General features: G+C 44.2%; 1 protein-coding gene and 2 long non-coding RNA genes across 26 annotated transcripts in view; 2 read left to right on the plus strand and 1 right to left on the minus strand.

The window, feature by feature from the left end:
* The window catches only part of CYRIB (CYFIP related Rac1 interactor B), a 31,102-nt gene extending 28,324 nt beyond the window's left edge, over nucleotides 1–2,778 (plus strand). For all 4 annotated transcript variants that reach the window (XM_072851888.1, XM_072851887.1, XM_072851891.1 and 1 more), the window contains one exon: nucleotides 1,924–2,778. In XM_072851888.1, coding sequence (XP_072707989.1) covers nucleotides 1,924–1,987 — 64 coding nt within the window. In that variant the 3' untranslated portion in view covers nucleotides 1,988–2,778. The remainder of the gene's footprint in view (nucleotides 1–1,923) is intronic.
* A 2,615-nt stretch (nucleotides 2,779–5,393) lies between these two features.
* Nucleotides 5,394–7,184, minus strand: LOC140647364 (uncharacterized). Its single transcript, XR_012040739.1, has 3 exons — nucleotides 7,125–7,184; nucleotides 6,853–6,918; nucleotides 5,394–5,648 (listed from the first exon to the last, which is right to left on the minus strand). It is a non-coding gene; the product is annotated as an uncharacterized lncRNA (long non-coding RNA).
* Nucleotides 7,185–11,645: 4,461 nt separating this feature from the next.
* The window catches only part of LOC140647363 (uncharacterized), a 69,098-nt gene continuing 58,873 nt past the window's right edge, over nucleotides 11,646–21,870 (plus strand). For 2 of the 21 annotated variants that reach the window (XR_012040718.1, XR_012040720.1), the window contains exons 1-6: nucleotides 11,648–11,811; nucleotides 12,745–13,281; nucleotides 16,605–16,724; nucleotides 17,283–19,314; nucleotides 19,843–19,995; nucleotides 21,711–21,864. This is a non-coding gene — a long non-coding RNA (uncharacterized lncRNA). The other 19 variants (XR_012040724.1, XR_012040723.1, XR_012040721.1 and 16 more) reach the window with 19 other exon arrangements.

Below are 21,870 nucleotides of genomic sequence, written 5' to 3' on the forward strand. Positions count from 1 at the left end.
TGGGTGTCCAGCATCAGAGGAAGTGGCAAGAAGTGCCAAAATGTGATACACAGGTGAAGGCTTCATTCTTGTCTTTACTTGAAAAAGTATCATGTTACTTCGGTAACAGTTAATTGTAACTGGGTATTGGTATTCATGCGCTTACTTTGAAATGTGGAAGCTTTAGTTTGTCTTGCCTGAAAGGGTGCAGTTGTACTTTTGTTTTTCTTCTGTAGTGAAACTGCTTTAATTTCATTTGCCCCTTTTTTTGTGTGTTAAGATGTGGTACGAAGTGAAATAATGTGGTATCATAAGTGGTTTCACTTGCAAAGTTTTTTCAGATTATTAGCTGGAGAAAAAAAACAAATCTGGGATTAATTTGAGAGTCATGTGAGTATTTCCATGCCTAAAGCATTGTTATTCATCTCTGAGCCTCCTGTATGTGATCAGTAAAAAACACAAGCTTCCAGAGGGAAAATGCTATATTAGCATTTATTTTCTGACAAATTTATTGTGATTGCAGCTGCAAATGAACACCGATCATCACTGGTACGCCATTTTTCCCCATCATGATTGACACTATTAAAGCACATGGGAAGCGTAGTGCAGGTTCTCAGTTGGTTGTGCGTTATTTTGTCGTTAGTAGTGTAAATTCAGCCTGTGCTGTCATGCTGACCTTTCACCAACCCATTTCGTGCATACATACTTTAACAGTCCTGATTTCATACATTTGATAACTCGTTTGAGTAGGATATTTAAATCTTTTTCAAATCACATGTGGAATTGTTAGGAAGAGATGCAGAGGTGAGCTGCTATGTGCATGTGTGGTGAAAGCAGATTCAAGATGATGTCATGAGAAATTAAGTCCAAATCTAAGTCTTTGATTCTGGAGGAGTGTTAGAAGTTCTTGTGTTTCTCAAGAGATAGATAATGTGTCTTAAAAGCAAATGGAAGGTGGTACGGATTTTGGAGGGAGACCAGCTGTTTATAATTTGAAATTCATATAAGTATTGTAATCATGCTCAGCTTTTTCACATGGGCAGAATACCAAGTGCAATAACTTTTCAGGATTTTAGAAAACCTTAGGCCTCCTGTTTGTGGAAAGTATAAATTACCAAAAAGTGCTGGAATCTATATTGATACTAATTTCCAAAACAAAAAGTCATCGTATATTCTTCAAGTGAACAACTAAAATATCACTGCAGTTGTGGATAACATGTTAAATTTAAATTACAGAGTAAGTTTTTACTTGCTTTTAGATTACAGTTAGGGAAGGAAGATCAGGGAAGTTAACCATACAAAGAAGCCAGCATTGAGGAGATACAGTACTTTCTTTTAAAATAAGAGATGACTAAGGTTTTTGTCATGATTTAAAAATGTGCTAAGGTCCTAGAGAATTTTGAAGGAGGAAGGGCCTGGAATAAACACATGTATACCCTGTAGTTTTAGCAGCACAGTTACTTAACTAAACAGGAGATTAGGCTGAAGAGCAATTAAATCCATTCTCGTTGAGGGATCTTAGAACAGTTTGGTCACTGGAAGTTTTGAAGAAAACTTTCTGAAGCTATGTTTTATTTGAAGAAGTTTCCTATGGACAGAGACCTCAGAGTTTTAGTCTTACTGATAATTACCTATCACAAGTGGTAACATGAGTTTACTATGAAATGGCCAATGAGCACGAAAGCCAACATCCATCTGAGGTTTATTTTTAAATCCCCATGGTGCAAGGCTATTGGGTTATAGTTCTGACTGATAATAGCATTTTTCTGCTCGGAATGTCTGGTTTGTGTACTTGGTAGCCATGGAGTGGCTGATGATCGGTGGCTGAGGGTTGTACTCTGGTACAGTCAGGTTGAGCCATAAACAAAGAAATGACGTATTTGTTAAGCCAAAGTAAAATAGCATCTGTGCTCTTCTCAACTTGATTTTTATTTCTGTGTTTAGGTACACAACAAAGCATTTGAATGATGAGACTACCTCCAAGCAAATTAAATCCATGTTGCAATAACAATTACCTGGAATTCGCACCTGCTGTAGACAGACCGTATTCTGCAATGACTGAGATGCACAGATTTTTTTTTAGTGATTGCAACTACTATCTTGTTCATTCTTGCTTTTTATTTTCTCTCTTCCTGTTTACCCTTTTTTTTAATCACTTTCTTGTTCTTAAGTAAGCTCAGACTTCTTTTCTGTGCCAAATCAATGAAAATTATCAGTCCTGGAAAGTATTTCTACTTTTCAGAATAGCCATCCTAAGTGGCAGCTAATTATGCGTTGCATTTGGATTTCTCTGTACTGGGGAAAGATTTGTGACTTGAACTAAATATTTTTAAACTTGTGGTTTTTTTCTTTTTGAAAAACTAATATTTAATATTGCTTCTTCTGCATGGCAAGACTGCCTACTTCTGCTATTTAAAAATCCCTTGATGACTTCATTTTCTATTGCAGCTTATTTTCATGTGCAACCATGAGGAAACTAAAAGCAGATTTGTTTAAATTAACTGTGTTTGTACAAAATGGTACCCAACACAAAGGTTTTTTTTAAATGAGTAAAAACTGTTTTGTTTAAAAGTTACGTTTGCATTTTGACTCATTTTTGTAAGGATGTATGTTGTATGTTTAACCTTTAATAACTAACGTTAAACTGTGGTGTGTGCGTAGCAAAATTACGTATGCATGTTCATGTCAAATGATTGGCTGTGGATAAGATAATAAAATCAGCTTTCATTTTTCTAAGTGTGGTTTGATTTACCAGTATTTTGAGTGAGATGTCTTCGTGCTTTTTGGATTTTTACAAAAAAATAAATTTATAAATTTTATATAGTGAAAACTCTGCTGTTTCATTACCAGTAACCACTAGTCTAATTCACTGATTTAAGCCTAGCGTGTTTCAGGGTTCTTGCTCTCCACTCTGTACTGCTTCCCTGTCCCCAGAAATACTAATTGTACAGGGTTTGGGGGGAAGAACTTTGTGCAGTCCATATAGATCCCAGTGGATGTTGCTGAAGAACCTGCATCTTGGCTACCCATGCTGACATCTCAGTACCATCATCAGAAATGGCGTTCCAGATTAGGCTGCCAGTTTGGCTCTTTCCATACCAATGGTGGGGAGATTAACTTCCCTCGCTCTATACTGGTGTATACTCTTGTGAATCTAGGTATTTTGAGCTGTATGTAAAATCTGAATAATCTTAGCATACTAAATAATGTTTCCTGTTTGACTAGCACTTATCGCAACAAGTGTTAAGCTTTGATTAGGTTGGTGAAGAAAATAAAGCTTTTTGGGAGGGAAAGAATTGAAGGGGACAGCAAGAATTGAGAATTACTAGAAAGAACATCTCTGGGAAATGGCACGTTTTACATCGATGGGCAAACATTAGCGCACCTTGTGTGGTGCTGTTGTGATTATGCCTAAAATGAGTAGTCAGCGTTCTGGAAAGGAGATTTGAAACCTGCAAGCAAGCGTGAACCCCCTCAGCTTTATTTGCTGGACAAATAATATTTTGTAACTTTACGTGGCACACTAGCTCCAAATATAACATACCAGTGTGACCATGCTGGATTTCTTGTGGACACCCCTTCTGCACCATCAGGAAAGATTCTCCTTTTTATCTTTTGTTTGTTTGTTTTTGGAAATGAGATCTGCAAAATTTTATATCATGACACTTGAGGAAGCGTTTTAAGGAGGTACAAGTGTGTATTGCTGGTACCTGTACATGCTTCTCTGTTAGGCAGGGTAATCGTTTTTTTCTTTCCTGCCAAAGGTGCTTAGCAGAGGTCCCCACTACAGAGAAAGCAAAGCATGTGCTGTGTTGGCTACAGGAATAAAATACTCTTCCTTTGACATGATATTGCTCTCTAGTCCTTTTGGCAGCATCACAGTTGAATCCAGCTGAGAAAGGACAAAACTTGATTTGGGTTTTTGGTTGGGTTTTTTTTTTCTAAAGAAAAAATCTTTCCCGGAATTGTATGAATGTTACAAACTGTATACAACCAACCATTCTGCATGTATCTGAAAGGGTAACTGTCCTCATCAGTTAATTACCCCTAGGAAAAAAATAATTTCATCTCAGCCTTGTTACTGTGAATACAGTTATTGAATAATAATCACAGGAGGGGCAAAGCATACTCCTGTCTAGTGTTACTTTTTTGGAAACAGAGCTTTCCAGAGGAAACCTAATTTACGGAGAATAGATTTTAAGCACAACTTGGGTATTTGACAGTTTTTGTTTCCGAACTCATTAGAAAACACTTGAAACAGTAAATCCATCCTGGGTGCCATTATGCAGGTTTCTAGCTATATAGCAGAATTCTTCTTTGTCTGCCTCAATGGCTACTAACTAAAACAACACGGAATTTCTTCAGTTGACTGTTTTGGACAGCTCTTCCTTTCTACTGCCCTGCCAATATCTTTCCTTTTAAACATCGTTGTTCTTGTGGTCTGAGGATAATTGGAGCTTTCCTTTTTTTCCTCTGGCATTTGTGTTCTGCAGTTTCTCTGTGTATGCAGCTGGGAAAGGAGATGAGAGCTGGCTTGCCTTTGAGTTGGCTGGCCCACAACTCTGCAAGCTTCCCTCCTTGTGAGCTTTCCAAGAGAAGAAAACAGGCCTTCCAGTGCATCAGGCATCAGCTGTTCACATTTTTGAACTGGAACTGCTGTGTGTTCGCTGCTCAAGCTTTAGTGCTTGTTCCTTGCAAAACCACTCTTTAATCTTCTCCCTCTCTGTTTCAATTCTTTTGTTATCTGTGGTAGTGGACAGAAGAGTAGCTGGCAGGCTCAGCACCAAGTATTGGCCACTAAATGGCTTTTATGTAAGTTTTGGGGGAAAATGGCTCACTTTGGATTGGCACCACCCTGGCGTACGTGATAGCCTAGAGTCTTGGGCTACTGGGCTGGGTGGCACTCGATGGATTAAATAACTGCTCTGCTCAAAGTAGCCATCCTCTTTCTGCTGTCAGCTGGTGTACCCACCCTGTAGCTGTCGTGGGTGGAAGGCTTCTCCTCGTGATGCTGTGTCTCGGAGTGTAAAAGCTATTGCTGCTTTCTTATGGGCCTCAAATTCCGGGCACAGCTGTGTCTCGGGGGGAAATGGGTCCACAGGGGCTTGTGTGATGCATGTCACCGTTCATAGACAGTAAAGTGGCTGCGTAGCTCCACGTCTGATCACAGGGCTAATAGTGTGTGCCACCCCACAAGCCCTGCATTTTTTTCTGCAGTTCTTTAGTACCGGCCTGCTTATATGATACTAATTTGGTTCTTAAAATTTCACATAAAATGTACACAAATTACAGAAATGTTTGTCCTGAAAAAGTCCTAAAATCCTTTCCTGTCTGTATCTTCTGCTTATAAACCACATCAGGATTTCACTTGGCCAGGAATGCTGTCTGTTTCCTAGTAGTTTTATTATGGCTGGAGCAGATCTGGAGGGGGAGATCCCAAAATGGCTTGTTGCAGGTGGACTTGAAGCGTTCCCAGGCAAACATCTCACTCTGGATGCACCGTCCTCTGGCTGCTCTCTCCTGGCTCGCAAAGCCCATGCCAGTGTGTCTTCTGTAGCGGGGATGTGCTGACTCTTCAGGCTGTTGCTTCACTCAAAGGATGCTCATCCTCCTTTTCTTCGGGTTTTCTAAACTTAGTGTTGTCTTTCTGTCCCTGATAGGACTTGCACCTGTGAAATAAATGTAAATCATTAACAAGGAGTAATCTATGCAGTCGCTGTGGGTTTATGGTTAGTTGTGGCATTTCAAAAGTGTGTCTGTGTGGAAACCCGCTGTGATGCTTACTGGGTGCTGCAGACACGTGTGCTAACAAGTCCTGCTTGAGGCAGGAGGCATCCTTGAGGATGCCCTTCTTGGCTGGGGCTGGGGTTGCTTGTTTCTCAAAATTTTGAGAAACGCCTCTTTGTGAAGCAGCTTCTTTTATCAAAATGGAGAACTAGCTCTGAATTACCAGGCTCTTTGCTCTTGTTCTTTCTTTTGGTCTTTTTACTGGCTTAAGCGAAGTTTTTGCACTCCTTTTCCCAAGTCCGGTGTAATGTCTGCTGGCTGGTCCATAGTAGCAGCTCTCTGTCTGGGGGCAGTGAAACAAGGACTAAAGCAATCCCAGTATAAAGTTCGTGCTATCAATTTGCATATGAATTTTGTAATTAATTGCTATCACATAGGATATTTAAAAACTGGATGATTGCATCCAACTCGGTGCCCTGGATCTGGGGCAGTGCTTTGCTTCAGGTTGGTCTCATCCAACCTGATCCTTTCAGGTTGGTCTCATCCTTCTGTTTTCTTACCCCGATGATACCAGGGTGCCTGGACAGGCTTATCGCTTCTGTCAAGGTTACGACACAAGAAGGGCTGTACCTGGTGGGCAAATCTAGCCAGGTCTAATCTGACCCTGGCTCTCGAATCTGAGCAATGTTCTGGTCCCTTTTTGTCACAGCTGTAGTACCATGAAGTGGGTGTTGGTGGAGTTGCGTGGGGCAGAAGGGAAGTCATCTAGTTACCGCGGGGATGTTACAAGGCTTGGGCAAGAGGTAGAATGTGGAATAAAGCTTTCAAAGTGCTGTAATTATTTCACCAGCAAATGCTTGAGTGCACGGTAGGCTGACAGCAAGTTACATAGACTTGGTGTGTTACAAACATCCTTACTGAGGTTGCCCTTGCATGGAAATGGTCTTGGAGCTCCCGAGGCCACGCTTACTTGCAGCCTTTCCTTGGCTGCCATGCTCAGTCATGTCTATGTGTTTCACAGTTACAGCTCCACGCAAGACCCTTCATTTTTGAAAAGCATTCATCTAATAGATATGGAAACTTTTGAAAAGTTTCTTTTTGAAAAGCATTCATCTAATATATAGGGAAACGCATTGGTGCTGTTACCTTCCATGTGCTGCTATGATGAGTGAGTGAGGACAGGTCCTAGGATGGCTCCTGAGACCTCAGTTTCTGCAACAGGAGTTGGAGAAATTCAGAAGGTGTATTTGTTTCTCCCCCGTAGCAGTCTGCTGTGAACTACAGCAGCCTGCTACCCCCTGCAGGCTCCTGCCCTGGGGACCTATATTCTCTGCTCACGCTTGAGCCTTATCCAGAAGCCAACATGTTACTGCAGGGGTCAGAGGTGTCTGATAAATGAGGCGAGGAGTTACAAGCACCTGGTGACCGTGATGATGAAGTGGAACACTGGAGAGCTGTGCCCTCTCCTGGCTCCTGCCATGGGGTTCCTCATTAGTGACGGCAAATCCCTTCCAAGGTCTCTGGAGGTGCGTGTCTGCACGTTGTCCCCTTCCTCGCCATCCAGGGTGTATCGCTGATGTCCCCATCTGCAGAAGCATGCAGAGCTCCTGCTGCAGGTGACATCTATATGTTCTTTATGGCTTTTTTTCTTGCTGGTGACCATGTACACCATGAACTGACTGAGACAGAGAAGAGGTGGCCTCTATAGTCATGGGAGTCTTAAGACAACCCCAAGTCAGAGCTGGCCTGGCAAGAGCATGTATCTGGCCTGAGCTGTCGCCCATCTTTTCCTTGGATGCAGGCAAGGAAGAAACTGAGCTGCTTACTTTATGCTGGCTCCCTATCTTCCCGCGTTGCGTGATTTCACATGTGCCCATTGTGTCAAAGTGGTGCTCGAACATTGGCCAAATGATGGGCCGGTGTCCAGGCTTGGGAAAGGAGTGTGCGCGCACATCCAGCTCATCCCACGCGGCTGGAAACACACCCATCATGTGAAGGGGCACATGAGACACGTGTCTGATTGCAGAGTGGAGAGAGACGTTGCAGTATAAAGCCGATGTCCCCATAACCAGCTATGTGACCTCTGGTCGGCATTGGTGTAATTAAAAGCAGTGTGGGAGTGTGTTTGCTGAAAGACTTGAGCTTAAGTAATGTGGAAGTCTTAACTGTGCTATTTCCTAGCTTTTAAGCAATTGCCTTTATCATCTTTATCATTCTTACTGTTGTTTTTAAGGTGGTATACTCTACATTCAGCACTGTGCATCTTTGAAATGGCTTATAGTGCCTGAGAGTGAAATGCCACTGCGAGACCTGGGCTAGAGGTGCTTTCTGCGTTTACCAGCTGATTGACTGCATTCTGGCTGGAAGAATGATGATCTAATGCCATGGGAAGGAAAGTTGGCTGATGTCACGAGGAGTTTCCTAACACATCTCTTACGCTAACATAAACATCTTGCAAGAGAAGTGGAAGAGGATGGGTCCTTGGAGACATTTAAGCTAGACTGAATAAAGGGCGAGAGGTGTCTGTTAGGAAATGTTGCTGCACTGAAATGGGCCGGGCTGAGTGACAGGTCTTTTCCATCTTAAACTGAAGTTTGCACTGGAAATTATGCTTATGAAGTGTTCCTGCGTGGGCAGTTTGAGGTGTCAAAATTCAGAAGCTGAGAAGGATTGGACCAAACCATCATCTGCAGAGCGTCAATAATAACTAAAAATATAACTTTGGCCGGAGTTGCAGAAAACGCTTTCTTTTGTATTGCATAAACCAAAAAAATGCTCCCGGGAAAGCTGCCGCATGGCAGGAAAGAGAAAGGGGCTCTCCTGAAGATGGCAGTGATGCTCTTCTCAAACGAGCCATGTTTACTGGCTGAATGCCACCGTTCTTTGAGAGCGACTGTCCCACCCACAAACTCTCCCTTCTATAAATTACAGCAATATTACTTTTCCCTTCAAAGGCTCAGTGATCCATTGCTCTCTTTATTTCTCCTCTCGTTTCGACACATTAACACAACTAACTTGCTTCATGCTCTGGCTTTGCAAATGAGGAACAATTGATACCGTGGCGTTATTGCGTATCTACTTTCAAGGAGGGAACTAGTTTAAAAAACGAACAGCCCCAGACCCCAAAGTTGTGCCTCCGCTGATCTGCAAGTCTCTAAAGAATTTTGAAATATGCTGTTAATCAAAAGCTAATTAAATGTTTTAATTAGTTTTTACAGGGTGGGTTTGGTTATGGAAGGTGCTGTCTAGGTCTTTGCAGCACAGGAAGCTCTTGCTTGGGGAGTGGAGCAGGTAGAGCAGAGCAATAGGGTTTCAATCAGTCACTTTGCTGAAGGACCTTCAGCTTCGAAGGCACCATCACCTTCAGTGTCTGTCCCCCTTCAGCTCTAGCACAGATAGCTGTCTCTCATCAGCAAGGCTTTGGGGATGATGCTGTTTGCAGGGGCGGCATCGGCTGCTTTCATCCAGCCGAATGGCTGCTCTGTGCTCGGCAAACTCACGGCCCCTTCCCATGATTTGGACTCTTATTTACTCTTCGGGCCTGAGCCCTGGTCTCTGTAGCCCCAAGCAGCTCCCCAGCACAGAGATTGCTCATCTGAGGCTCGGATCTGGAAACCCTTAAAAGACAGATCCGATGGGAGACCAAGCCCACCCCATCTGCACCAGGGATAGATTTCGTCTGGAGTCTGGGCGAGTCAGAGATCAGACCATGGGAAATTTCTGTGGTCTGAACCTAGATCAGCATTTGCAGCTATTGCTATGAGAGAGCTAGTGCTCTCTCTCTCTGTGTATATTATATATCTTTTAAATAGCCTACTGTATCACTACTGTAAACGCTGTAAGTTTACAATAAAACCTCTGTTGCAGGTAAGGGAGGAGCTAATATTGTGCACTGCAGTGATTTCTTCAGTCTGCTGCATCTCTCCCCTGCCCCTGGGCTGGGACTTTCTTTCCCAAAACTTTTTTTTTATTTTTTTAATAATGTCAATAACAACAGACGCAGCTTGAGACTACATCCAATGCAGAGAAATTTCTGGGGTCTGATTAGCCCGAGGTTAGGAATATCCCACACTCGTTTTCTCTCGTAAAGGAAGAGTTTGGCTCTCTGAAACCTCGCCCTGTTTTCGGGTCTGAGCAAGCGGCCGAGGGCTGCGCCGAGCTGCCCGGGGAGCGGCTCCGAGGGGCTGTGTAAGGGGATCGGAATTTGGTCAGTCTGCGCCGCTTCCTCTTCAGAAAGGCGTTGGAGATGGAGGAGGGCTGCCCGGAGCCGAGCGCTGGGCTGGTTTTTGGGGACATGCCGGAGGAGTGGCAGCGGGTAGCAGGCATGCTGAGCACCGCTTCAGGTGCAGCCTGATGCTTTGACAAAAAAAACCAATGTGTGAGCATCAAGGAGCAGGGCTCTGGAGCCCAAATCACATCCGTGTGATCAAGTTGCTGATGAGATTTGGGGCACCCTTTTTAAGGGGATTTTTGTGCAAGGATAACGTGTATGCTGGCAAGCACAGGGTGGGCTGTAAATGGGGAAAGCAAGCAAACTTGCATTGCAGAGGTTTCTGGGGTTGCTAATCGAATTGCATCCGGAGGCAGTATCTTCCTTTTCTTCTTCAGGAGCGATTCAGCCACTCAGCAGTCCTGTCACCTCTTCTAACCAACAGCCCATTGCCAAAAATGCCTGTTCCTCAGCAGGCAAACAGCATCAATGTTCCTCTGGTTTCAAACACAGGCTTTGGATTCAGACCAGGAGAAAAGGCTGGTAACTCTTTAGTAGCATCATTGGAAGATCATCACCTACTAGGACTCAGACCAGACGCTGCTTCCCATCCTATTGGTGTCTGTTAGCGCTGCTGACCATTAGATGCCATCTTGCTGAGGAAGAGTGTTGCAGGAAAATGCACCAAAATAATTTGAATTTTTTTGTGCAGGGGTTCACACAATGAACAGCAATGGCAAACAGACTGCCCAGGATTGGTGTTGCTAAACTTGCCAAGTCCTGCAGGAATCAGCCTCCCACTATTTTCTTTTGACGTTGGCACGCAACCACTACTGAAACTCTTTAGGCGGGATCAGACCTAGTGCAGGTGCTGCAATGATTGCAAATCGCATTGCATGGTCTGTACCAAAGGCAGACCGTTGCTCCCAGCATGCCGGCTCATGAGTGGATGTGCACAGCCCCAACTGGCTGACACCGCTGGTTTGGAGATAGTGGCACTTCATGGTGGCGTCGTCAATGTCACCTGGTGCTGCCATTGCGTCCCCCTCGGCTGTTGGTCATGGCGCTGACTGGTCTGGCTTGGAGTGCTTGTGCTGTCCATGCTTGGATTGACTCCATGGGCTTGGCAGATCTCAGAGAAACCTGTTCTCCTCTGTCCTCCTCCAGTTCAGCCACGGCTCAGCAGGGAGCCCAAACAGGACCCCAAACAGGCACAAAAACAGGCTCCAAAAAGGACAGGCACAAAACAGGCTCCAAACAGGCACAAAAACAGGCTCCAAAAAGGAGCCCAAACAGGCACATTGACTGGGTGTCTCTGCTGAGCTCGCCTGCTCCCTGTATCAGCGCTCGCTGACCTAGCTGGCTGGGGTATTTCTACACCTCCTCCTTGCAGACAGAACAGACTCACCCTTGGTGAGACTATGGCTGTAGGGTAAATCCGGCACAGCCTGCAGCACGTAAGTAGCTCTCACTGGTACAAAACGCTGCCATGTGTCGCTGGACCAGCGCTGGCTGCCCCAGCACATCTATTCTGGCTCCTGCCCTGTGCACCGCTTTCCTGCCGCATTTCTCATCTTACACGTTCTCCAGAGGACTGGTGGGCCCGAGTCCATAACATCCAAAAAATCACTAGGTGTTGGGGACAGAAGTTTGGGGTTGACCATTAAATTCCTTTGGTGACCTGCTACAGCAAAAGAACACACATTTGGGCAGGAGGTGAAACTTCTCTGTGTTGAGGTTGTGGGTCTGAGGACCACCATCAATCTTCCCAGCTGTAAGAAGCATCTTTTGGCCCTTCTTTGTATAAGACTTACCCAAACCCAGCCGCTTCCACAACATACCACTCCACTCATTCCTGCCTCGGCAGACTGAAAGCAGAAGGGACGGTAACCTGGGTACGTATAGCTACGTATGTTGTGAGACATTTGTATTAAAGGACCCAGTCGAGGTTGGAGAGCGATTGCTTTGGTCATTACAAAATGGGTGGTGAAAATAAGTTTCCCAAAAAGTTAGAAAAAAACAATTAATGGATCCAAAACTATATGGAGGAAAGAGAAGTAAAGCAGCCTCTGTATAATAATCAAAGTTTCAGTGAATCAAACGGTTCATATTGTAAATCAATAAGTACTATGGTCTTTACTTATTTTCTTTATACAGTTGGTCTGTAAAGGTGTTTGAGCTCAGGTCTCCTGTGCTGGGAAACTCATCTCTCATTCTAGCTTTCTCATACGCTAGAAAAGCACTTTAACAAATAGTTTGCAGCATCTAATTTTTTTGTGTGTACATATATATATAATGTATATATTAAATAAATAAAAACCAGATGTTTGTAATGGACAAACTGTTAATTGCATCTCCTGGGAAGGAAAAAAGGTAGCTATGGTAATGGTTGGCCTGCAACAAAACATCTGATTTTCTGTAATAATATATTTCTATAATTTGTGTAGAAAATCAAATGTTCGTAGCAAGCAAAGTATAAGTTACAATTGCTTTTCTAGGAATTTAGGAACTGCTAAGCTCGCTCAGACCTGTGAGCCTTCTAGCCCAGGATTTTGACAATGACCAGAACGAGGCAGACCGAGGGTGTTCCAAGAAACCCTGCAACAAGCAGTTAGGTTATCCCTTATCTCAGAAAAGTTTCCATTCCTCCCCTTCTCTCTGTAATTAGAGGTTAGCTAATGCCTCAAATCATGAGAGTTTACATCTTTCCTGAGACTTCATTTCAAAAATAACTTTAAATATTTACTGCTGTAACTCTGGTCATGCACTTTACTCATCAAAATGTCTAATCATGGTTGGAGTCTTGCCAAGGTTTTGTTATCTTTCAGCTTCATCCCATTTTCCTGCTGCATGATGATCTAAGGATGAGTGAGAGCAGTGATCTGTAGAATGACCAAATAAAGAATGGTAAGAGTTTGGGGATATTACCAGGAAGCAACAAAGTTTTCCTATATATAGTTTCTTCCGTTTCATGTAACTTACTGTAGCAGGAGCAAAAAAGTACAACCACAGGCTTTGACACCACATTTTGGGATCGTTTTCCACCCTGAAAACTCTATGTTGATGGTGGTCCTGAAGCGTGCTGCACAGACCAGGCCCGTCCCGACAGGAGCTGCGATATGCTGATCACTCAGAGCCGTCTCAGGGGTGGGGGTCCAAGACCTTGGCTGGACCAGACCCTTCCCCATTGCCTTCCCTCTCCTTTTCATGTGCTAAGGGCAGGTCTTGAGGGCAGAGCTGCAAGTATTGCCCCTCAGGGAGCAGACAAGAGGACCACTGATGACTCAGGCACAGGGAGATTCAGAATGTGGGATTTTGGAGAGCCTGGGCACAGCACGGTGGGGACCTTGAGCCGTCTGAGGCAGGTAAGTCATGCCAGCGTGGAGGTGGATGTGGCCCTGGTGGGTGACTCAGCCACATTTGGCATAGAGGTGATGCAGTCAGACACGGAGGTTGGCATCGTGGAGATGCACAGCAGACTGGACCCGTCCGGTGTGCCTGGGGATGTGGGATTTATCTGCATGCATGCATCCAGCAGTTGCTCTTCTGGTCACTCAGGAGCCAAATGTCATGCTAGTGCTGATACATGGCACCAAAAAAGCCTATGGCCATGTCTGTTTTCCCTGTGAGCCATAGGCTGTGACCCTACATAACAGGTATCCGAGAGCAACCTCATTAAAGGGTCAAGGTACGAAGTGATGGTCGTTCATGTGCAAGAGAAAAACTGTAGCTGGCAGCTCCTTAGAGCTCAGAGCTTTTCTGAGACACCTCGGTCCCTCTGGGATCAGCCTTGTGGGGTCCGGACTGGTCTCTCTGCCAGGCATGCTATTACTTGGATGAAAGCAAGGCACTGGGGAAATGAAACAAGGTTCTGGTAGGATGATAACCTCATCACAGACTGCCTGTTTGGAGGTAGTGATGGATGAGATCTTGCTGATAAACTATCTGTCGTGATATTATCAGGATGGATCTCAGTGTTAAAAGCTGGTTTGATGTAGTGGAGTTTTGTTTCCTTCTCTCTCCTATCACAGTGATAAGACAGCGATGTTTAGCTGGGATAAATACTCTGCTGCATTCCACAGCCTGGCTTTTTTTTTTTCCTCATTTGTATTAATAGCAAGCATTATTATAAATGTATTATTGTGTTCAGGAGGGAATTGTGAAATTGGCAGTTGAGGGACTCTCTTGCAAGAGGGAGACAGCTTCTTCTCAGGCTGAGTGAATAATTTAGTCTTGGATCCATCCTTTCCCATATCTCTCTCCATGGTCAAAGATGCTGAATAGAAGGGAAAACAAATTTAATCTGACTTTGAAAGTTCAGTGAATATTCAGTAAATAATCCATGCACTATTGAGGAGGCCTTGCATTTGCTAGAAAAATTCATAGGTGCTTTCCTGTGTTAATGGGTGGATATTCAGAAAGCAAAGCATCTTTCTAAAAATCTACTAACAATATTGGAGTGTTTGTTTGTATTTAAGTACAAATCAAGGTACCTCAGGACATTTGATTTAAAAATCAAGCCCTCATAATGCTAGAAGCTGTAGAAAGAAATAAGAAAGAGGAGAGTTGCTGCTCTAGTCAGACCAACATGATTAGTAGTTACATGGAACGGAACCACTGGTTCTATTCAGCAACATGGAATGGAAGAGACGAACTAAGAACTGACCAGTCATAAAATGAAGTTTTTCAAAACAGAAAATATCGTGTTGACTTCTGGGCATGACTTAGTGGTCCGCGCGTGAAATAAGCATAGTGGCATGATTTAAAGTAGGGCAATGTGGCCATGTAGCAAATTTTGATGGGAAGTTTGCCAAAAAGTGGGAAAAAGCTGCGTGACTCAGCAAAGTCAAGTCTCACAGCTCCCGGAGGTGAGGAATGATCTCCTGGATCCCTTGTGACCTCCTGGGCTGCCTCCCCAAAGACCTTGAAGGTAAAGGCAGACACCTCAGGCCAGCACTAGAGAAGATGCTCAAGAGTGAAGCCGAGACTGTTCAGGGTGTTGTTCTTTATCCCATCTTAACTATTGCTTAAAATCACACTTGTTCTTCAGGCTTCGGTTATTGCTCTAGCAGGCAATTTATCTGAAGGAGCAAATAGCACCACGCTCTTTTCCTTCAGCTACAGCTGATTCAGATCCTATTAGTGTCTCTGCCTACTTGAAATTTCTCGTTGTCAGATGCATTGCCTGGTGCTTTCCTGCACGCAAGCGTAGGGGCTGATGCAGCTGCAGTACGAGACTTTGGCCCCCGTCCCCGCTGTTCCTGACAGAGAGGCTGAGGTAGGACATAAACCCGTCCTCATGCATTTAGATGTCTTCATCAGCAGAGAGCACTGTTTGGGAAAGAGACATTTAAAAATCTCTTTGTTGGGTTTATAGGTTCTTTAAAGCCACTTAGTCATCTGATAGCAGGTTAAAATTAGTCCATACAAGATGAGGCATCAACACAGTCTTTTCCCAAAGCTCCTTATTAGCATTGATTTTTCAGTCAGGAGAAGAGTTGAGTAGTGGAAGATTAAATTAATGATACTGCAGTCTGTACGGTTTGCCTGGAAATGCCTGTCATCTTGTGTAGGGACCTTATCACATGGTTTTCCATGATACAAAACCTGAAGATTCAGCAACAAGAACACAAAAAGGTCATTCCCGTTTTTAGGGCATTATTTTGACTGAGATGAAAACCATTTTTTCCCTCTGTCTTTCGTTTCACTATTAGTTGGTTGTTGACATGACATGACCCTCATTATTCAGAACTTGATTTAGATAATCTCCTGGTGATTGTGGTCTTTGAATTCATGAGTGTAGTTAGAAATAATACATTGATTCTATCAGAAAAATCCAGTAAGAATTATCATGGGTTTTTGCTTTTGTTTTTGTTTTTTAAAGCCGCGTGTGAGGGAATGCTCTGCAAAATGGTGTGCTGGAATGATGGGGTGTATTCCTAGTCGTTGTGTCTCGCTGCTTGGCTGTTGCAGACAAAAGGGCTGATGCAACATCTCTTGAAACTAATGGGACTTTTTCGCCTGGCGTCGGTGGGCAGGTGAGCCTGGCGTCGGTGGGCAGGTGAGCCCACCGTTGGTGGGCAGTGTGACAGGAGGAGGCAGGCTGGCCGAGGCAAGAGCACGCCCTGTACTCCCCGTGCTCTTGGACAGGCAGAGGTCCATGCGTTGGCACCCTGCAGTATACGCTGGAAGGAATTAGTTGTTAAAGAGATGAAGATAAAAGGGTCTAAAGGGTAAGGGGTTCCTCCAAGCACCTTTATTTCTGGCAAGTCTTTTTGTCTTGGGCTAGTCAGACCTACCTTGAACGATACTGAAGCAGGAGTCCCATCTAAGCTCTCTTGATAGAGTAAAAAGAGACGGGTGTGTCTCCAGCTTGATTCATCCTGTCCTAACATCATTAGACAGACAAGATTAATGTCTTTCTGAAGGTATCTCTCTCTCCCTGTCACTACAGGGAGAGCCTAGGTGGCCATGTTTATTTCTGAGATAATTCAAGTTGTCAGGTCAATCCTGTTTTTATTGCTGCCTTTTTCTGAAGGGCCACACTTGAACCAGCACAGGGGTATAGTATATACTCATGGCACGCATGCTTGAGCTGTGAGGTATCTGCAAGACTAAAGAGGTCACAAAACTCTGGTGCAAATATATCCTGACATTTCCCATTTTCTTTTTTCTGCTTTGGAAGCAGCAGGGACTGGGTAGCCTGAAGTCGGTGTTACTGGTGATGTTAGGTGATTGGACCATAAGAGTTTTTTTGAGAAAAGTCTGCAGACCAGCTTGTTTTGCACCAGTTTCTGACTGCTGAGAGGTGAGTGAAATCACCATAACTGTACTCTTGTGCAAACCTGTAATTGCAAACTTTTTATATGAGAAACAATTATGACAAAAAATTAATCATGAGCTTTGTCTGCCAACTGACCAGTCACCAGTGATCTCCACAGATAATGCCAAATACCTGTTGATACATGAAACGTTCTTTTTTGGTTAGTTTGTTTTTCCTTGAAGCATTTCATGGACCCATTTCCAGTTCCTCGCAGCCCATCAGTGGCTGGTCCATACCTTGCAGGCTGCAAACCACTGGTCTAGCAGATATTTGGGGATTGGATTTATGTGTCACCTGGGAAAAGGATCTCAGAGCCTATGGAAGAACTGAGATCACTTCTTTGAAGGAGCAGGCCTGAAGGTGACCATGAGAGGACCACAGTAAGGAGCCAACCCTGTTTATTAACTGTCAGTGGGGTGATGGTGTGCTGAGCCCAATGGGGGTGGTGGCCCCTCTGGAGAGAGGGGACAGTAGCTAAGGAGAATTAAAAGGAAGGAAATAATGACTGCATCTCTCCTTCTACTTATTTATTTTTGCCTCCAGGCTCTCCCTTAGAGGGTGATGCAAGTTTCCAACCCCAAATTTTGCCTTGTGGGAAAAAATGTGTTCCAAGTGTTGTTTCTTGGGATGCTAACATGCCAGGCTGGGGTCCTTGAGGAAGATGTGACCCACTGTCTCTGCAACTTCATGAGCTCTCCTTCTGCCTCTCTCCACAACCATGTGTTCAAGCACTGCAGGAATATCATGTCATTGATGCTGTAGCAGCCAGTTACTTTATCCTATTTGATGCCATCATTTCATAAATCAGATCAGAAGATGACACTGGGTCATTCTGTCCTGACTGAAGTGATTAAGTAGATCTGTGCTATTAACTGCGGTTATCTTCTGAAAATGTCAGACTGCCTGCCAAGATCTTGCCATGAGTTAAATAAGATTCTGCTGGCTGAGGATTCAGATTCCAGAGCAGAGGCGATTGTACATAACTGCGAAATGAAAACCCACGGGTCGAGCAGCTGCCTCGGACCACCAGATCCTGCATCTTGCTGCCCCGTGGTGGTGTGGTTCTGCACAGAAAACTCACGTGCCCAGCAGTTTTGTCCCAGCTGTACAGGTTTTGTCCAGCTGAGTTATCATGTAGCTGACAGTCATTCCTTGTCGGGGGGAAGAATTTCTGAGGAAGTTAAATATTATTTTACAAAGACAGGACTTTTTCTCTGTATTAACTGTATTAATTCAGTGGCTCCCCCAGACATCTGGCAAGTATTGTGGCTGTGTCTGAGAGATTTTGGAGGAGCCTTGGCACTGATATTAAATGCAGTACAAGAAAACAGAGAGGAGAAGAAATTGCTGCTTTAAGGAGGGAGAATGTTTGCAGCATTGCAAAATGGCACCGGGAGCTTTTACTGCAGGCTGAGATGGGATTAACAACCCTACAGCAGTGTTTTGAGCTACCTCCTGGTTGTTTGGAGGTCGTTCAGGACCTGCTGCCCCCCTGCCGCGGCAGTGCCGGCCGTTAGCATTCTTCATCCACAAATGGATGCTGGCTCACACGTCGGCTCTTTAATAGTTCCCTTTAGGATGTGAGGATGTAAAGCATTAGGAAACTTGCAGTGTTGTAATAAAAGGCACTGGGGATGCTTGGTAAGACAAAGTATTAGACGTTTCCTTCTGCATAAGTAGTGAGTGTATATATATAGAAGCGTGTGTGTATGTGTGTATTTATATATATATATACACACATACATTTGCTTCAGGTTGCATAGGATGCATAGACAGAAAGTCAGGGCTTACCACCCTTTCCTAGGTTAGGGAAAGACCATTGATGTCCCTAACACACAAAACCACAACTGATGATGAATGTTGTGCATTGTTTTTTACTGGTTTCTTAGGATTGCTTTGCAGGCACATGAGGACGCTGAAGAAGTACAAATGAAGAGTCTTTACAACAGAAATGCCTTTTACGTTGACAGTGGGAAGGCAGGACTCCCAGGTTTTATTTCTCTTGGACAATTAAATGTTATCTTGCCTATTGCACTAAACCTCTCCAGACCTCCAGTTAACTTTGTCGCTAAAACAGGAATTCCCCTGGCACTGTGAGGCCGCAGGAAGCAGACCAGACTGGTGGGACAGTAGGAGAAGGACGATTTGTGTTGTTTGGCCCGTGCCTGTGTCCTAGCCTGTCACTGTCCCAGGACATTTGCTATATTTACTGTTAGCTTTGCTTCCAGTGGAAGGATTCAAAAATGTGGGTATTTGGGAGAGTGTGTTCACTTGCAGGTGGTTAAAGAAATGGCATAAAGTCATTGTCGCTAAATTCCTGAACATGATTTAATGGCAAGGTTCAGCTAGGTTTGCTGGGTTCAACTTCTTGTTTATAAGGGTGTCTGCCTCAGCGAAGAAAGAGCATCTCTAGGAGCATCGCAGCAAGAGCATCTCAGCTTTAGAAGGAGTGGCCAAGGGAACTGTGAAGGACGGGGACGGTAGCTCCTCCAGCCGCGTGGGCTAATGGGGGTCTCCCACACGAGTCCTACAGGATTAACTTGTCTCTCCAGGCAAGGATTTTCCATTTATGAAGGTAACAGTACCGAACTGTGCAGGACACATTTCTTTCCTGCTAATTCAGTGCTGTGCCAGGAGAATTGGCCCCTTGTGGGCTGGTGTCAGTGGCTACAGGCATTTCCCCTCTCAGCATGTTGCAGCCATATGGATGCAAGGACACACGCCGCTTTCACAGCCGGTGGTTTTGCTGCAGCTGACTTTTTTCCCCTTTAAAGTTTTGATTGCCTGAGATAATACTCAAGCTCAGAAGCAGTGTGGCAGTGATGATCTCTTGCTTGTTGGCCCTAAGAATTTATTTGCTTGTTTATCACCCACCCTTGTAATACCTTAAGCGCAAGGTCAGGACAAGAAAAGACTAAAAAGCCTATTTTATAGGTTCGTGTAAATACCAGTGCCATCAACAGCATTATCCCAGCAGGATGTCAGACCTCAAATGCTTATATAGAGTTTTAAAATAAATTCCCAAAATAGGACATAGTTCAAAATCAGTTAATTTTCAAATTCATTTTATTGAAATTTTGCATAACTTTGTCGACATTCACAGGGACTGAAAGCTGTTGTGTCACATCCTCAGCTGCTGCAAACTGGCACGACGCTACTGAAGTCAAAGGGGGAACAACGATTTACATCAACTGAGGTTTTTGGCATTGTGAAGTTGTGAGGAAGGGACCCAAATGGTTTCCCCACATGCCCCATAGTGAGTGACCTGCTGTGTTCAACTTCTGCATGGCAGGTTTATAATTTTCTTTTGCTACTTGGCAGTTTCAGTCTAACCCCTTTTCCCCACTTCTTCCTGCCAAAAGCAAAATACGAGAAATGAGTCAGGTCTCTCTCGCTCTGGATGCATATCAAAATCCCTTGGAAATAATGTTACTGCATTCTAGTAATAGTTGGAGTAGATTTTTTCCATCCACGGCATATGACTACTAATTATGGGCCTGCTTTTCAGGCAGTTGCAGAGGGCTGTCAGTGGGAGTCAAGAGTACTGAGCACCTTAAAGAACGTAATTCATCTCCATCACAATTTGGGGTGCCAGATGTTGTTTTGTGAAATATTACAGAGAACCCCAAAGTGCACTGGGAGACAGGGACACCCTTCTTGCATTAGGGGTTTTAACAAAGAAGTGCATATACATAGATATATTTAACTTTTTTTCCAACTTTTTTTCCTCTTTCTCTGGTTTATCACGTACTTATCGTCTCCTCTGAAGTTCCTGGAAAAATTTATTTCTTGACCATGGAATTAGTTTTAACCATGTATTTATTTCCTTAAAGACCTCCACCTACCAATTATTTTTTTCTGCTTCTTCCCCTCAATTTCTTTGCTTGCCACAAACAGACTCATTCCCAACCCCTAATATTAGTGATATCCAAGGGTAAGTCTGAAGTTGGTGCATATTTGCCAGTTTTTCACTGATTTCTCTGGGGAGAAGGAATGGAGAACGTTATGCATGAGCTGTGAGTGTCCTTTAGCCTCTTGTATGAGTAGAAGTGCTTTATGTGGGCCCAGGCACCGTGATGATGGAGCACAGATGGGGCTTGGACACATGGGTATGGAGCAGGGAGCAACAGCGGCTCAGATGCCAGGACCCTGCACACCTCACCTCAGTGAGAAGTTCTCACCTCTTTCATGCCAAAAATTGTGCTGTTAAAGGGAAGAGCAAAGCAGCCTCATTTGCTTCTTGCAAGCTGCCAGTGTCCCACATGTGGGACCGCCTGAGGTTGGGCAGATGATGGGGAGAGGAGATGCCCTCAGATGAGGTCAGGTAGAGAGTGAGGCCAAGGGAAATCTGCTTTACTTCAGCCTTTCTCACCTGGTTGATCGGAGCCACCTCTATTTCAACTGTTTGAGGGTTTGCAACACACTGAAATGTTGTGTGAGAGCTGGAAGCCCTCCAGGTGTCTTTGGTAAGGAAAAGCTGCAGTGGTTGCATCTCCAACCTTGGGTTGACTTGGGGACCCACCAGAGTTACAGACATGCTAAGCTTGGTTTGCATGAAGTAATGAGCTATTTTGCTGCATTCAAATCATATGTACACCATATGCTGTGGATGAAGAGAAGGCAAGTCGTACCAGGTTAAAGTATAGCTTTTTCACAGGCTTTCTTCCCTCCTCCTGTCCTTCCCCCAAACCAGGAGTCTTTTTCACTCTCCTGCCCTTAACTTGAGCTCTGTAGGACACCAGCTAAGGGAACATACTTGCTTTGTATGGTGAATTAATGAGTTCAAATGGTCACCTTACACAACAGAGATGTGTGGGAAAGAAAACCTGTGTCAATGTGAAACATGTGTGCGTCTGTCCCAAGGATGAGGCATCCGATTCATAAATCAGTGGCAGGGAGGTAAGGAGAGATGTGTGGGTTTGGTAACAACTGTCGGACTTAAATGGTGCATTTTACTCTTTTTCATCTTAGGTCTCCCAAGAAGATCATATTTTTGACTTATATGTTTTCTCTCTGCTGCTGTCCAGAGTTTAAAGCATCCAGAAGGTCAGCGTGTTCCCGTTTCATGTCATCTTGTGATTCCCAGTGATGCTCTGTGCACACGAGCACTGTCACGATCTGCAGGGTACGT

The sequence above is a fragment of the Ciconia boyciana genome, chromosome 2, assembly GCF_034638445.1.
Source record: "Ciconia boyciana chromosome 2, ASM3463844v1, whole genome shotgun sequence".
Classification (NCBI taxonomy): Eukaryota; Metazoa; Chordata; class Aves; order Ciconiiformes; family Ciconiidae; genus Ciconia; species Ciconia boyciana.